The 17,293-nt window shown below is 30.3% G+C and overlaps 3 protein-coding genes across 4 annotated transcripts; 1 reads left to right on the top strand and 2 right to left on the bottom strand.

The window, feature by feature from the left end:
- Positions 1–28: 28 nt before the first annotated feature.
- On the bottom strand, positions 29–4,298 carry LOC130897225 (protein MMS22-like). Its single transcript, XM_057805978.1, has 2 exons — positions 2,814–4,298; positions 29–1,726 (listed from the first exon to the last, which is right to left on the bottom strand). The coding sequence occupies exons 1-2, from the start codon at positions 4,173–4,175 to the stop codon at positions 98–100; spliced, it is 2,991 nt and encodes a 996-aa protein (XP_057661961.1). The 5' UTR covers positions 4,176–4,298; the 3' UTR covers positions 29–97.
- Positions 4,299–4,462: 164 nt separating this feature from the next.
- On the top strand, positions 4,463–5,427 carry LOC130897161 (mediator of RNA polymerase II transcription subunit 18). Its single transcript, XM_057805828.1, has one exon. It carries the CDS (start codon positions 4,598–4,600, stop codon positions 5,270–5,272), a length of 675 nt encoding a protein of 224 aa, XP_057661811.1. The 5' UTR covers positions 4,463–4,597; the 3' UTR covers positions 5,273–5,427.
- A 1,147-nt stretch (positions 5,428–6,574) lies between these two features.
- Positions 6,575–16,413, bottom strand: LOC130897157 (cilia- and flagella-associated protein 91-like). 2 transcript variants are annotated; one of them, XM_057805825.1, is made up of 14 exons: positions 16,194–16,413; positions 16,060–16,136; positions 14,568–14,737; positions 14,225–14,472; positions 12,775–12,937; positions 12,182–12,357; positions 11,778–11,963; positions 11,263–11,418; positions 11,040–11,212; positions 10,838–10,984; positions 8,955–9,325; positions 7,989–8,161; positions 7,736–7,881; positions 6,575–7,093 (listed from the first exon to the last, which is right to left on the bottom strand). In XM_057805825.1, the coding sequence occupies exons 1-14, from the start codon at positions 16,246–16,248 to the stop codon at positions 6,881–6,883; spliced, it is 2,454 nt and encodes an 817-aa protein (XP_057661808.1). In that variant the 5' UTR covers positions 16,249–16,413; the 3' UTR covers positions 6,575–6,880. The 2 variants fall into 2 exon arrangements, with proteins under 2 accessions (XP_057661808.1, XP_057661809.1); XM_057805826.1 differs by lacking the exons at positions 16,060–16,136; positions 16,194–16,413 and having other exon boundaries at positions 14,225–14,392; positions 14,568–14,602.
- Positions 16,414–17,293: the final 880 nt, after the last annotated feature.

The raw sequence follows: 17,293 nt of genomic DNA, 5'->3' as shown, positions 1-17,293 counted from the left end.
GTCCAGGTTATTTATTTATACAACAATACTTATTAAAATAAATTTATTTACATAATCTTTTCATCAAATATTTACACAATTAATAAAATTGATTGACTTATGTTATATTTACAGCATTTTCCAACTTTTCTAATTGAGATCTAAGATTAATATCATAACCAACACCTCTTAACCTTTCTACATTTGCTACCTGTTGACCAATTTCTTTCAACACATCTTTAACATCGGTAGGTATAAATTTCGCTAAAATATACATCAACTGAAAATAGTTTATAGCGTTAAAATTTAAATGTTTCTCTGTAGTACTTATAACACAAGTACTAAATTCCAGCTTCACATGAGGATAAAGAGGAGATTGAATGATTGTTTTAATAAGATTAATTGCTAGGCTTCTTTGTGGATGGAATATGACCAATTCAAAGAGTCCACACAAAGTTTTAGTGATTATCAGTTTTAATAGTGGAACAGAAGTAGTACTTTGGATAGTGTCGTTCAAGATTTTTATTACTTTTGATAAATTATTATCGCGTTCTTTGACTGGGTGTTTGAAGTAGCAATTGCAAATTTTTTCCAATACTGTTTCAGCTGTTATATCATTTTCGAGACATTTTACTATAGGCGAATCAGTAGTAGGAAAATAGGGTATGTACTTTGTAATCAAATCTCTTAAACTCCTTTCTAGGAATACATCAGAATCAGTTTTTAACTTCACTAACGCTTCATAAAATAAATGCCATGTTTTTTTAATGGAATTTATAACATATTCATGAGGTGTTTTTCCTAATAAAAAATCGGAAGGAAATAATAAACAATGCATTAATTTGGTTAAAGGACTGGAGCTTCTATTTCGGTTATAAAGAAGGGACCCACAATGTAAAAATGCTAATGATAGAGAAATGTATATCCTAAAAACTACAGACTCGTTTTCAGGATGATTTAAATATTGCGGTAACCATTTATCAATGCTCCCAAAACATAATTCGCATAATTTATTAATTGAATTCGATTGTATATGACTTTTTATATCACTACCTAAATATTCAATAAAACCTCTTAATGAATCTTCTGAAGAGTTTATATGCGATTTTAGAAGAGTGGGAAAGTGATCTAATTTTGTGACAATGCTTGTTAACTTGGTTGAAGATTGTGTATTCAAAAGACATATTTTCATCCAGCATTGAATTACAGAAGCTTCTTGAAGGTTATTTAATATACAACTGCTGGGATACTCTGCCAAAACTATAGTTAAAAAATGTGATGCTATCTGTGAAGATATGTTATCATTGGTGAAGTAATTGAAAATTTCCGAAGATAAATGTGGAATGAGAAAATACAATTTTCCAGCAATTGTTCCTACGGTTCCTGGAGCGTTGTGGCTAGGAGAAATTTGTTTTAACATTGGATAAACATAATTTTGAAAAGAAGAACACCAGACTGACCAAGAATCCGGACTTTCAACTTTCCCCAAAGTGTATAGCAAAGTTTCCAACGCATTTGTCATATCAGCATAGTAACATGAGGATAGATATTTTATTAACCAGGTGTTTAATAAAATCCACTGATGCAAATTCATATGAATGCTAATGTTTAAAATGTGTTCGAAGTTGGTTATAAATGTTTTTATTAAGTGGAATTTCTTATTGTCCAGTGATGCTTCTTGAATCCAAGTTAGAAGTAATGGTGATGTTTTCTCTATACTTAAGCCTCGCTGTACTTGCATAAAAATCTAAAATTAAAAAACAAATACATATTTTGAGAATAGTGTTGCATATAATAATTCATGTTATTGGAAACTATTTCTTGGACATGTAATTACAATCTGCCAGTGAAAATTTCAATTAAACGTAATAAATTATAAAAAATTCCATCTCTTTCGGGTAAACAATATGTAAATATATTTTTCATTTATTTTTTTACTTGCATTATGCAATATTTGTAGCTGCTTCAAAGTTATGACAATAAACATTTTATTTAAAACAACCCAAAAAAATATTTTCAAGATAAACTGATGCTCTGTCACTTCACTTGATTATTCAATGTCAAGAAAGAGATTTAATTTTTGCTGAAACTGTAGATTTTTGTGTAAACAACAGGTCTTAGAACATTCTGTTTTAATTTTGAATCATATTTCACTTAATCCGCTTGATATTGTCTTTGAGCCAAATACAATTTCTTGCACATTCTAACTATTTGCACTAGACTAGACATTTACAATAAAAGTACTCCCATTATCTTCATTCCACAAAAAAGGGTGGGCAGAAATAATGACAGTAAGAATAGTTGCAGCAACTTCAGTTAGAAAGATGTAGATCCTACCTACAGAATCCATAAGGATTCAATAGGATGAAGAAAAAGTATGTCAAACGTTGGGACTCTGAGTATTCTCCAAGCTTTTAAAAAAATAATTCATTACCACTATTGTTTAGTCAAGTGGAGTGGTAATTTAGTAGAATATTAAAATTTATTTCTATTGATACACTGGTAGATTGTAATAAGTTGGTTCAATATTCTAAAACATATCTTTTACAAGTCAAAACATTTTGATATAGTTCATATTCTACTCGATTGGACGCCAAATAAAAGCCTTTTTTATTCTAGATGTAGTTGTTCAAAAATATTATACAAAGGTTAAAATAATTTTAAACTCTTTTGTAATCAAACAGAAAAAATGCAGAATATGAGATATTATTTTCTAAGTTTTCAGTAGACCCAATTATTTTCCAAAACAATAATATTAATGAACCCAAAATGACTATTTTTATATGTATATATTTTATATAGCTTATCGTTTGAGATAAATGAAAATAACTCACAAAGGCTGTGAAAACATTCCAAATCAAAGGATCATTCCTTTTTTCTTGTGATATAGCTTCCAAAAAGGATACAATTTTCTTCAATAGTTCTTCATAATTCAAATTACTTAAACTAGCAAATAAAAACATAACATGCACTATTCCAATGTGATTCAATTCTTTTAATTTGTGGGGTCCTAATTGGGAATATATTCTCCCCTTCATTTTCCCCCAATGACTGGGGTATTCTCTTAAATGACAATTCAAAATACCTAAAAATATTTCAAAATCTTCTTTGCATTCATCTGGAGAGGAAATTATATTATTTATGGATGCCTTTATTTCCAATGCACTTAAATTTGAATAGTTTTTATTTGATATGTTCAACTTCTTGCTATAAAAATCCCAAATAATTTGATATATATCAATTCTGGCATGTTTTAACCAATAATCTGTTAATAAGGGAGTCAAAATTTTAAAAACATTCAGCAACATATCAGAGTCAGCATCTAAGAGTAAATTTTTCAATTTGTTCAGCAATAAATCATAATTTGGTCTTATCCTATGACATAAATTTCCTTCATCTAAAAGAGATTCATTTTTTAAATGTAATTTTGATATTTCTACTAGGATCCAAAGAGAAAATACAGAATCTTCTTGTTCCAATATTTTGTTGAAAATCTTCCAAAATTGTTCTCCATCTTTGCTTTTCTCCAAGTAAAACTGAAGTAACAACCAGAAATTTTTTACACAATGGCAAACAAAAACTTTGCCAGTTTGTCTCTGATAATTCTTTTTACTTAATTGTATAAAATTGTTCATTATAACTTCAATAAACTCGTCCATGACACAATCAGGTGGTTCACAAATGTAATTTAAAAATAGTATGTAATACTGTATTTCTAAAAATGTGTGGAAATATTGATATACCGGATTTTTTGCATCATTATCTTTCCACGAAGACAATTTTACTACAAAATCGTCATGCAAACGATTGATGTGAATAACACTATTAACAATACATTTTATTTCTTCAAATACTTTTTTCTTGTAGCGGTCTTTTCTATTAGGAAAATTACATATTTGTAGTGATTGTTTAATACCAGTTAAAGCTTTGTTAATGAATTCTCTTGCATAAAATATTTCTTCTGTATTAAAAATAACATCGTGCAATGCAATTTCTTGAAATAAAAACCATTCTCTTTGCACTAATCCAACAATAACATCAATTTCCTCTACAATTCCTTCTAAGTGATAAACATTATTTCCAATATACATGTTTACTTCCTGTTTTTGAACGTCAATATTTTCAAAATATGACCTAAAATCACCATAGAGACACATATCATTATTTTTTTCACAACTAAACAAATATCCGTTCATTTCTTGTTTGTAAAATTGTATATTTTGAAAATAAAATAGGTTATATTCATATGCATTCTATGAATTTACCGGCTTTTTTTCTGTTATGTTGGTACAACTTGTGTATGGGTTTGTCCCTTGAAATAATGAAATGGTACTCGATGTTCCAAGGCTTATCCACAGAACAATACCAATCTGAGGGTATATTATGTGTGTTATCTTTAGAAAAAGAAGATCTCATCACTTTTATCTAGTAATATGGTTGAGGAAAAATGTTTCCAGACCTTATAGAAAGATAATAATACGTATATCTAGCCAGACCAGAGGTTATATAGTAATAAGAAGAAGAATTAAACCACAGTGATGAAAGTTTATTTTCATAGTTTTTAATGTGAAAATTTAAATATTATTTACTGAAACCGTGCAACTATTTTACAATAATCATGTCAACTCCCGGAAATGCTATGGATTCTCTTAGTGCGGCTTTGAAGTGTAACATAATTCCAAATCAAGAGTACCTTTTACAGGGTTCAGTGCTGGATCAATATGTTGAAGTTCTATTACATCGTTTAAGGGGTTTATGTGACAACGTTGATAGTGGCCCGGAGACATTTCATGATCACGAACTATGTTTTTCCTTACGAATAAATACAGGAGGTACCAACGCGATGCCAATGTCCGTATTTTCCCTAAGAGTTCGTCGAGCATTAGATGTAAACGATACACCATTTCAATTACGATATATTGGACAGCAAGAGTTAGGAGATAAAAATAGACCAACAGTAGTTAGATCAAGTATTGACATGGCTTGCAGTTCTACAATAATAGACTTTTTAACTGAACTTGGTTGTAGACTTGATTTTGAATATATTGCTAGAGGATATATGTTCAGGAAAGGTAGAATGAAAATTACAGTTTCTAAAATTTTTAAAATGGGTGGAAGTAAGCCTGGTGAAAGTGTTGAACCTATTTCTCAAAGTTACTTGGTTGAACTTTCTGTTTTGGCACCATCTGGACAAGATGCTATTGGTGAAGATATGAGAATATTTGCTGAACAGCTACGACCTTTAGTACAGTTAGAAAAAATTGATTACAAAAGACTGGGTAATATTATGTAATTTATTTATGTTTTCATATATGTAGTTTATAAGAAAGATAATAAAAGAAGCTTAAACTCTTCATGTGTTGTGTTATCTTTTTATCAGTATTAATCTGAATGAGAAAGAATTAACTTTTATTAAAGTATTGCACTTATTGTCTTTTATTTTATGATTTATTATATGGGAAAATAAAGTATTAAACTTTTGTCTTTATTTATGATTTATTATATGAGAAATATTGACCTCCCCTATTCGGTGATCCATTTTTTAATTTGTATTTCATTTTAATATATTTATCTTTTTTGTTTTGGGTCCCATTGCATAGATTTTCAGTTTTTATATCCACAAGGTATTGTAACGGTGGTTATATGAAATATTTAATCTTTTTATACATGGATAACAGAACATTTTTATAAATTTTGAAAATCATTTTTTTTTTTATTCAAGCTAAACCGCTTCCACCCAAGGTGATTAGCGGAGTGTATAATAATATACAACAATATACAATATTAGATTTTGTTTAGTAGATTAATGTCCTTTAGGAATCCTAACAATTTATCAACTGGGCATTTTACACCTAAGAGTATATTTAAGTCTGTGGGTAGTCTATATTTTAGCCGGTAAGTGTCAAACTTAGTGCAATTGATCAGGACATGTTTCACTGTTAAGTGTTCTTGACATGAATCACATATAGGAGCATTGTCATTATTGAAAAGATAAGTGTGCGTAAATTTGCAATGCCCTATTCTAAGTCTAGTAATAATCACTTGTGCTCTGCGTGTTATTTTTGGATATTTCCACAGTGTCACTGTTGATTTAAATTCGCGAAGTTTGTCTTGCGAAAATCATTGGGCACATGTAAATTCATCCTTTTCATGTTATTTACCACAAAATAAACTCTAACCTCTGTGATTTACTACGCAATTTTATTTAAAAAAGTGGTAGTTGATATTGTACTTACAAATATAAAGAATAAACCTTTGGCCAGTTAATTACATACATTTTATTATCCTAGCTAGTTTTGAATTCAAAATATAATTTTGGATGTTCATGAATCGTTAGTGGAGGAATGTATGTTTAGAACATATTCTGAATAAAGTATGCGCATTTGACACATCCACAAGAAATACGCAATATATTCATGTGTGCCAAATTATATACCCCCTGGTGATTTTTTGTCTGTTAGATAAATATGAAATTCTCAACATGTTAAGTTTATTCTGTTATGAATTGTTGTGTTCTCGTTTGCCAGATTTTTACCTTGTTTACAAGTAGATCTTAGTATGGATGTTATAACAACTAGGAATAAAAAAAAGATAATTTTGCTGGTTAAATATTAACATTATTTTCATTAGTTTATTTAGAATAATTCGTGACATACTGTTACTTACAATGTATAAATGTGATTTTTGTGGGTTAATTATTAGAGCTTCATCTACCTAGCGGATAAGTATATAATAAATTTGTAGGTTTCAACTTTTAACTTGTTATAAAGTATTAATTACCTTACAATTTTTTTACTATTAACAATATATTGTTTCGTGGTTATAAAATTAATTAGTTGTTTTATTTCTAATTTCATAGTATTTGACATTATATTGAATGCACTTTATCATTCTTCAATAACTAATCTTTAATAGACGAAGTTTCATTATCAGCTTCAGGAATGGTTTCCAAAACATCTTTTCTAAGATTGAAATCACCTTGTTCTTCTGAAAATACACTGAATTCTACAAACTCGTCCTCCTGTTCAATCAGATGAGACATGTATAAATCTACGGGATCTTTATAATCTTTTTCAGAAATAGCCTCTGATACTATAGTTGCTTTTCTATATACCTAAAAAGGAATTTGAATAGAAATATTCATTCGAAATGCTAGATTTATAGGTAGTAATGTCCTTTGAACAATAAGTACAGTAGTATATATACAAGGTTATGTTTTGTATTGTATTGTTGTATTTCAATAATACTTTAATCAAAATAAATTATGAGAAATTTGTAATAACATAAAACTAAAAATTATAAAAGAAACTGATTTTAAATCAAGACCATTTGAAGCATAAACATATAAAAAGTTCTAAGAAATAAGAAATTAAAGAAAATTATTTTTGTTTTTGCACATTGAGATTGTAGATTGTTATGGGGAGTTGTTTTGGCTTTCTAAACACTCTTCACTCTTTCTAAACACATGAAGATACAATCTAATGGTATTTCCATATATGTAATACTACTACATTGACAGTTGGTAAGGAAAAAAACATATCTACGTAACGGTGTCGACGATATTTATTTTCTCTATCGTTCGAGACAATTTATCTATACTGCGCATGCTTGAGAACGCGCAGAACCGAGCTAGAACTGGATGATAGAGAAATCGTTGTCATTCTGTTTTCGGCAGTTAGAACAGTTTCCACTTATAGAAACTGTCCATATAGTGTTATTATATATATGGAAATTTATTTGAAAGTATAGAACTCACCTCAGAAATGTCATCTCCACCAATGTCAGACGTTTGGTAATCACTCAAGTTGCTAATTGACGTTTCTTCTATTTTTTCATCAAGTTTTGTTAAAATATCTTCCATTATAGATGCTGCAATTTCATCAGGCTGCATTTCAGTAATTGCTACAATAAAGAACAAAAGTAAATAAGGTAAAAAGCGTGGCCATTAAATCTACTGAATTATAAAACAAATATTTTACTAATGATTGAGAATTTGAATGAAAACAAACCTGGTTTTGGCAAAGATTCTAATTTTGAATAAATAGCATTGTGAATAGTTTTTAAATTTTGTTTCTGTTGTTGAGCAATTTTTTCGCGTATAATTTTTTTGTTGACTTCTGGTAATACGAAATGGAGAACTAAGTTTGCTATTATTTCATCTTCTTCGTCGACTGACAAGAGTCTGGAGAAAAAAATTAATAAAAATCTCAACTATCTGTATATCGAGAAATCCACAAAACATACGAAGGAAAAATTATATTGTTGTAGAATAATCATGATGTTACAGGGGTTTTCCAAAAGCGTATTGTTTAAATATTTTCTCCTCAAGAAAATGGTTATAAAACTGTTATTCATAATGTATTCGGTGAAGTTCATCTAGATAATCGGTTCCCAAACTTTTTTGTTTCATTGACCACTTTCAAAAATTTTACTTCAGTATATAGTAAGCTTGTAAATAGTTTGAAGGTGAACATTTCGCTTTCAAACGTCAGATAGTGTAATTGTGAGTGTTAGTGTGGTGTAAACGGTATGTTAAGTATCACCAATTCTTCTTCTAAGAAAATTAAATAACAGAAATAACGACAATGTAAATAGTAACAGCTTGTTATTCACGATCTTAATAAAAATTATTTGGTAAGTACTAATTAATTTTGTTAATAAAATGGACTGATGCAATTTTATTACTATTAGATATTGTTAACTTTGCATGTTTTAAAATCTTCATTTTTTTTACGTTTTTTGTCTAATTTTAAATGAAAAAGCACTTACAAACACAACTACTTCAGCGTAATGCCCCCTATCTATACTTTGTGTTACTTGATTAGTGTTCAATTGTTGAAAAAAAATTTGTCTTTGGAATTTTTTAGACTTTTTTGATAACAAAATTAAGGTTAGGATCGATTTATAATATTTTTCTGTTACTCTGTGAATAAAAACGTTAAGTTCAGAGCTGTATTATTTTTTATTTTACTTACTCTTCATAAGCGTCCTCTGTTTCTTTTTCTATTTGTTTCGCCAGTTTTTGTACGTACTCAGTACTACTTTCTTGAGAAACAAAGTCCATTCCTTCTGTAATAATATCTTTCAAATAAAGATCGACGCTTTCTTGGGTGATTTTTACAATTTGCTTAAACATTTCGTCGTGCTCTCTTCGTCTTCTCAATTCTTTTTGTCTTCTTCCAGCTTCTATTGCTTCGCGTACGTATCTCTCTCTTTCGTTTAACAGACACATGGCATGAGCTTTGCGTTCTTCCAGTAATCTTCTTAATTCTTTATTAAGGAAGTCGAGAAGAGAACCCACAACGACTCCTTGAAGTTTACCCAAAGAACATTGCAATTTCTCCACCTGTAATCAAGAAATCTTGCAGTATAGGTATATAACTGTTTAATAGAAAACTTGATGTAGGTAATTTTTGACTGATAATCGTTAACACGTTCGCTGCCGATGACGCAATACTATAGATTTACAGAGATCAGGGACTGTATAAGCTTTCGGAGTCCGAATAACTAAGATAGAGCAAAATAAGGATTGGTGGATCTATTGTATTATTCCAGCGTCATCTATGTTTAAAAAATAGTGTAAACTATCGATTAATCGTAGGGCTTTAAGTGAAAAGGAACTAGAATACCTCGTAAATCATTCGGATGGTGAATCATTTCAAGAATAGGAGCCTGAGTACTGCGAGTATTCGAATTCACATAATGATGGTGACAGAGAATGTGATGAGCCCGTTCTTCAACTCCATTGAGTTGAAAAATGCTTCTCTTTTAAGATATTATACTTTACATATATCAAGTTTATTATAATTTGAATCTCGAATTAGTTCTTTCCAATCCTTGACATTGTTGTGACACATTTCAAAAATTTCTATTCTAACTGTTTCGCAAATACATCGTTACCTAATTAATAATAATCAATAACCCCAAGTACTTTCAATTTATAATAATTTCTTTGGTAGTAAATTTTCTGCAACCAACGAGTGTATCGAATATTTGTTTTTGAGTAAAAGTCTAAGAGAAAAATCAAGGTTATTGAGTGGAAGCCAGTTGATATTCAAACAATGAAGGTTTTCCTACGATTATGGCTTCAAATGGGAAATGAAAAAAATAAAACGGATGCAGGATTATTGGAAGACTAATGAATTGTATAACTTTGGCTGCTTTAGGTAATACGATTATCCAAAACAAGGTGGTTACAAAATTATTTCAACAACAAAATTGTAGAAATTCATTATCTATCTAAACCTACAATCGATGAATCATATCAAATTTAGCCAAAAAAATAAAAATCATACGTTCCGAATAAAACTTTATTACCTAACAGTTTTATATTGCGAGTAATTACTTTCCAGCTTTGTATTTTGTATTTTTTATTTCAAAATATGAATTATCACAAATCTGGCTTCCGAGTATATTTTTGATTAGATAATTTAGAGAAAACGATGAGTAGCTGTTTCCAAGGAGTGACAGTACGAAGATCTCATCAGCAATTGTGAACAAGTATATAATTATGTTAAATAAAGTTTCTAAAAATTATATTTCAAGTTATTCATTTGAATCATGAGAATAAATGAATTGTCAATATTTGTAATTCTGCAAGTTTCCTATTTGCAAAGACCATGTCAAGATTTATTCAAATCAATGACAACAACAACTTTTAACTTTCTTTCGACACCGAACGTGTTAATAACTTTTCCAGACAATTCTATAATATTTAACGCTTATCTAGATCAGAATATTTTCAAGTAATACCTTTGGTCCTTGAAGATGTTAACTTAGTTATCGAAACGCGTTAGATAGTGCAATTGCTGGTCGAGTTCAGTAGAAAAATGACAGAATGCTATAAAAATCTGCTTACCATTCTCATTTGTATTAGTTCATCCCGTTGCTGAGCTTTAACTCTGAATTTCTCCCTCTTCTTTAGTTCTTTCTGTTTTCTTAGCAAACCTTTGGAATGTTTAAGTTCTTGTATCAATTCTTTACAAGTATCTCTACCTTCGTATATCTATATAAAGGGAAAATATTATTATAATTAATAATATTTCAAATAAAATATATACCATAATTTGAGCAGCTCTTCCTTTTATGATGCTTTGTAGTGTGACCAGAGCTTGATATTGGGCTTCTTCTTCTACCGAAATACCTTCTACTTCCGGTGTATGTGGTGCTTCCACGAAAGCGTCTACTCTTGTTCTTAATGTCGAAAAACGTTTGTCGTCACCTTTCCTTAGATCTAGAATAATAGAATTTTTGATAATAGACACGATATATAGTTTATTTTACCTTTGAGTTCTTCATGTAATTGTTTCAAAACTGGAGCCGTCCATTTAGTTTCTCTTATACACAGACGTCTCTTAGGCCAGTTGGAATGTAATGTACGTTTGTCTATTTTCGTTGCTTGATTCAGCCATTTTGGTAAAGTACTTATATGCTCAACACCTGAAAAAATATTTGCGAATCGATTAATAAGGATTTAAAAAAATTTAAAAACTAACAAAGTAAGTTAAAGTGTGGTAAAAATGATCCTTCACATTTAAGATAATAAAATAATGAACATTATTTTTTGGAAAAAAGATGCTGAGGGTGAAATACTCTCAAAATATATCATTAACAATGAGAAATAAAAAAGCTTCTCTCTTAACAGAATAAAACTTTGTATTTTTTAGAAGAGAAAAGAAGAGTAGGTTGTTTTCAAAATATATCAGTAACAATCTTTGGCTTCCCATTTGAGATCCTAAGGTAAAAACTACTAAAACCCTAATAAGTGATATTGATTCAATATTTAGATTATTACTCACCAATAAATTGTGCTTTGTATTTTTTGAGTTTTTCGTCGATTATGAAGTGCCAACGTTTCGGATGTTCACCATGACGAATTAATGGAGCATAAATCTCCGATTTTTTATCAACATGTTCGTCGACAATATTAACTGAATGGTATTTGCTTCGTGTACCTCTTTGTTTCGTTTCAAGTTTCCTCAATTCTATATAAAAAAAAATATTTGAATGTATTCAAATTTACCTTCCATTACAACAATTATTAGCCAGCTCTGATCCCTTCGATTAACTCAATCTTTTTATATGTATTGTGTATATTTCGTATTTATACATATGAGACAAAGTGTATAAAGCTAACGTTAAAAAATGAGATGAGACACGTTCTTGTCGGCGTCCTTGTAGTACAAATTTTCAAATCACTTACCTCTAGCAGTTTGTTTTCGAATTTTTTGAATCTGCTCTTCTTTTTCGGCCTCTTTCTTGGCAATGTAGTTTTTCATTCTCATTTCCGTTCTATTTTTAGAAACTTCGTGTAGTTCGTTTAACATATTTTCCAAAAGCTGTAAACGTAATTCTTGAACTTCGTTGATTTCCTGTTCTCTATAAGAACAACATCAACATTTCCAATTATTCCAAACCCTCACTCAGCGTAAGAAGAGACGAGTAACAATAATTTTTAATATAAAAATAAAATAGTTTTGAAAAATTGTCATATAGAACATTTCAACACTGAAAAGCGTCTTCTGATGATTCTTATAAAGACATTGGGAGGAAATTATTAAATTGTTATGTCGTACAAAGCACCTCACTCTTTTGAAACAGTGAAAAGTATCTTTGAATTTATGTGTTTATTTAATGTGAGTTTACAACAAATATTCAGTTGTGATTCTGGTACTTTATCTATAAAAAATATATCTGGCATGAAACATATTTTTCATACTGAAGCAACAATAAAAATATGATTAACGAGCATAGAGATTTGATAAACAAACGAATAACATTGAACAAAATCCTTACCTGAATGCCCATTCGTCGAGTTCTAAAGCGGTCATGTAATTTCTGAATTGAATCAAGGAATTTTCGTTTCTAATGTCTGGTTTAATTTCTTTTTCCCACGCTGCTTTCATTCTTGCTCTTTCGATTAACTGGATCTCGCGCATTCCAGCCGGCAGGCCACTGCCTACAAAACGTGACAACATTTTTATAGATGATCAAGAATTGAATTAACATTTTCTATTATATTTTCAACAATCAATTACCATAATAGAGTTTTATTTAATGGCAACCCCTATAGAATGCATTATAATGACGAGCTTGATGAGTTTACTAACAAAGCAATGATTAATGATGTTACTATTTGTCACAGAAGGCGGTTAGGTTAATTTCAATATCACTAAGTTGTCTTTATTCATAATCTAAAACAGTGCTTAGATATAGATAAATACATCGTATCCTCCCTTGAACAGTGAAAATTAATTGTACGAGTTAGAGCGAATTTAACGGTTTCTGGTTAAAAGCGCTCGATTCCGTTAGGATTTTACAATAGATGCACAACGGTATCGTCCGCTGAATACGACCAATGTTTGGACGTCACCAGTGTTCCCAACTCTCAATAATTTATCTCCCTAAAGCCTCTATCAAAAACCACTAAAATCCCTACAACTACTAGGGATTCCCCCTATTATGAATGACATTAAAAGTAATAAAACATCATTGAGCAGATTCTGTTGTTCACTTCCTAAAAATATCTCATCCACCTAAATTTGACGGGAAAATCTCTAAGTTGGGAACCCTGGACGTCACCGTAGGTTGGACTACTCGTTTCCAATAAACAACAATAAATTGGTTGAAATAATCATCCGTCAGACGTATTTTGAATAGGAAATTTTTCCGCTTTTTCATTCAAGGTTCTTCCTTTATCAAAATGGCACGTCTAGGCAATACATGGATAAAATATGTTGACTGATTCATACAAATTCCACTCGTAGGCCATACTGTTGTATGGACTGCTGTTTTGGCCGAGAAAGTGGAAAAACAAGTAAAAGGACTACGTGAAAACGATCAACTAAAAAAGAACCAGTATGAAATATTACTTATTTGATAATTGGATTGCGAAAAGAATGAACTAGAATCGATTTTTGAGAAATTGAATTCTCGAAAGTTTATCAAAAATTTTTAACTGGTTGACATTAGTCTTAATATATGTTTTTTTTTCCTTTCTTTTTGCTTAAAAAATTCTTCTAGATGTCCTGTCAACATAGACGAGAAAAAAGGAAAAAGTCGAATCCAATTTTGCATCTTTTTTCAACAAATGAGATTTTTTAGAGATAATAGCGTCTTTTGAAAATCAAATTTCAAAGGAAATCAGTTACCATTCCATTTCCCAAATTACTAAACACAATTAATTTACTTAACATGAAATTGGAATCAAATTTTGAGTTTTGAATTTTGTATGGAAAATACGAACCCCATTTTAAGAAATCTAGTTTCAAAATTTCCGGATCCCCTTTTCCAATTATCTTATATGGCGGTTCCCATGGATCGGTTTGCGTCGTAGATTCTCTAAACTTAGTCTCAACTTCCACGTCTCTAGTTTTTTGATTCTCCCATTGTTTACGTTTTCTCGATATTCTTTCTATGGTAAAAGTAGGAGAGGTTTGATAAGGGATGATATCTTTCGGTGGAAAATTCATAACGGTAACAAAAAATTTGGATCTATAACAATCAAAAATATGTGTTAGTTATGTTAAACGTAAAGTGTGTTTAGATGGCATTTTGGACATCATATATCGTAGATACATATTAAGTACCTGTCGATTCCGCGGACATCTGGCGGTCTACAAAGATGTCGATCTTTCGATTTACCAATAGACAAACATTCTTCATACTTAGCGATTGGTCGTTGCCTGCGTTTAACAAGTTGTATTCGAGGTCGAGTAGGTAAATCCGAGAACATGTTTGGAAATATTGGACATATTTGCTAAAAACAAAGAAAAAAATATTTCGATGAATGAAAGTTTCATACAAAACTCGCAAAGTTGACGTATTTCTAGTTGTACGTTAGTCCTAGACCTAGACTGCTGCTGTGTAAATTTAGAATTTATTGTATATGTTAGAACATAAGTTTCTTTTTATTCAGATCTTTTCTACCTACTCGTTCAACCATCCCTGCTTTCCCAGCTTCACAGATCTTTAATATATAAATCCCAGTTGTTTTTTATTTAAACCTGCTTTTTTTTGTTATATTTTTTAGATACGTTGTTAATGAAAATTTTTTTACATTTTAAATTTATTGTTAGAACTGGCCACAACTGTTTGCGTCTAAAAACCCAATGAATCATTCATTCATGAAGTCAAAATTCAGTTCTTTTGTTTTCTCGGCTTCAAATGATCGTTTTCTTAAATATGTGGCTTTTGAAAACCAATTTTTTTGTTTGAAAAAGAAAATAAATCTGCTTGAAAATATATTTATATAAATAAATTCTTGAAAATTTTGTTGATATTGTCTCCCAAACTAAAACTCTTTCTCTGACGATTACACGAAAACAAATCTAGAAATTGTTAATATTTATGATAAGGGCAAGGATTGAAAAAATATACGGTGTGGAAAATCCAAGAGGAATAAATTCGTTTTTTTGGATTCTTTCGTTTTTCTGAATGTTCTTGAATGTTGAACTGAAACAATGAGACGCGAGGCAGAGTTTTCCATATTACTACATACTTGATTTGACATAACCATTTATGAAGACGTAAAAGAAGAGGTAAGAGAGCAAGTAGTTAGGGCAAATAAGGTCCCGGGATGTCTTCATAGCGTAGTGTGGCGAAACAAACACCAAAGACAAGACACAATACAACAATCAGATCTATAATAACCTATACATCGGAAACATCAACAATAAAACAACTCTTGGAGACCCCAGGAATGAAAATTCTCAGGCAAAAAGACTTCTAGACCGAGAACATCAGACGTTCACGTAGATAGCAATAATGAATGGGTATCACAGCATAAGAAACGATGGAACCCACATATATGTCTAATTAAAGAGGTGGAGTGACAACCTAGAGCCAAGATGAGGAAATATATTGAAGAAGGAACGGGCTATTGTGGAAAAATGAAGATCTGTCTATTGATTTGTTCCTTATATACACAGGCTGGAAAATGTTGAAGACTTTTATTAAAATTATTGTTGTTAACTGTAAAATTTTGTATTTTGGTAGATCTTATACAAATTATAACTATCTTTTCGCAATTCTATGAATGTTGAAAATATTATCGATTGAATTTTATTACGTTTTACTTACAAACTTCGCAGCGGACATTTTAGCTGCTATAGCTGCCTTGTAATGATCCGTTGGTCCCGATACGGTGAAAATAGGATCTACGAAAAAAATTTGTTCGAGCAAGGGTAATTCTATTACCGAATATTTCGACTTACCGTATACATAATCATGAGGTCTATATGGAAAACAATGAGAAGACGTCGGAGCCATTTTTTAAAATGGAACTAATCTAATTAAAATCAGCTGAGTTTTTTTTTTGATAATTCGATTTTAAAAATCACTGAGATACGTGACGTTTAAATATAGGTTAAAGAATCATTTTGGGTTACTGTAGAAACATGTTGAGTTTGATCAATAGTATATCTATAGGGGGTTTCGGAAGCTATCATCATGTTAACCTTATTATTTGAGTGTTCGGAAAGTAATCAGGATCACTGTTGTTGCTACGTGATCGGATCACTTCTCTTCTAGTATTTTTTCAGTAAATTCCATCAGGTTGTTTAATTTTTCTCCATTTTTTGAAGTTTAATACTTATTTATGTATCAAGGATACGAAGTAGATGATTGGCCCTGAACAACAACAATCTTACAAAACCAAGGCTTTTGTTCCAAGGATTCGTACTGATTTCTATTTTAACCAGCAACGTACTTTTATCTTTCTTACACATGAAGACACCATTGTAGTTATTTCAATGCTTGGGCAGGCTATCTGGGTGATTACATTATTGGAATACTTATAATTAATCAAAATTAGTCTGGCGACGTTTGTTTGGACTTTGATACATCAAACACCTCAAAATAATATGAATATCAGAATATCTGTTAATATCACTTCAACATTTTGAGTTTCAATTCAAATTTATGATATTTTCGCGCTGTTGCGTCAGTATAGTTTAGGTCATAGACTTATCGAAGGTTATGGACCAGCCTAAACGATTTTCAATCGATGCCGATGCGGAGCAAGAGAGACAACGTAAGAAGGATGGAGCTAAAAAGAGCAAAATGAAAGTAATTTATATCGGAAGTCTGAAATTTATTTCGTTTGCTTATTATGTTATTTGAGAGATAAGGATTTTGTTTTTTAAGCACAAATTCGTGGTTTAAGGATGGTTGAATATTTTGTGCCATAAAATATAATGTTAGAAGGAGGAAAGATGCGGAATTAAAATTAAAAAATAAAAAAATTCATTAGAAATAAAGACTTAGATTCTGGTTTAGTAAATTATAGAAAAAATTATTTACTTCTTATGCTTAT

The sequence above is a fragment of the Diorhabda carinulata genome, chromosome 8 (assembly GCF_026250575.1).
Source record: "Diorhabda carinulata isolate Delta chromosome 8, icDioCari1.1, whole genome shotgun sequence".
Lineage (NCBI taxonomy): Eukaryota > Metazoa > Arthropoda > Insecta > Coleoptera > Chrysomelidae > Diorhabda > Diorhabda carinulata.
This window is presented reverse-complemented; position numbering and strand designations above follow the sequence as displayed.

Bases quoted from the DNA above. Each gene is read 5' to 3' on its own strand.
- LOC130897225 (XM_057805978.1), bottom strand. From the start codon at position 4,175: ATGAACGGATATTTGTTTAGTTGTGAAAAAAATAATGATATGTGTCTC. The intron at 1,727-2,813 runs GTGAGTTATTTT...TTTTAATTTTAG, and splicing joins GGAATGTTTTCACAGCCTTT to ATTTTTATGCAAGTACAGCG.
- LOC130897161 (XM_057805828.1), top strand. From the start codon at position 4,598: ATGTCAACTCCCGGAAATGCTATGGATTCTCTTAGTGCGGCTTTGAAG.
- LOC130897157 (XM_057805825.1), bottom strand. From the start codon at position 16,248: ATGGCTCCGACGTCTTCTCATTGTTTTCCATATAGACCTCATGATTAT. The intron at 16,137-16,193 runs GTAAGTCGAAAT...TTTTTTTCGTAG, and splicing joins ACCTCATGATTATGTATACG to ATCCTATTTTCACCGTATCG. The intron at 11,213-11,262 runs GTAAAATAAACT...CTATTATTCTAG, and splicing joins ATTACATGAAGAACTCAAAG to ATCTAAGGAAAGGTGACGAC.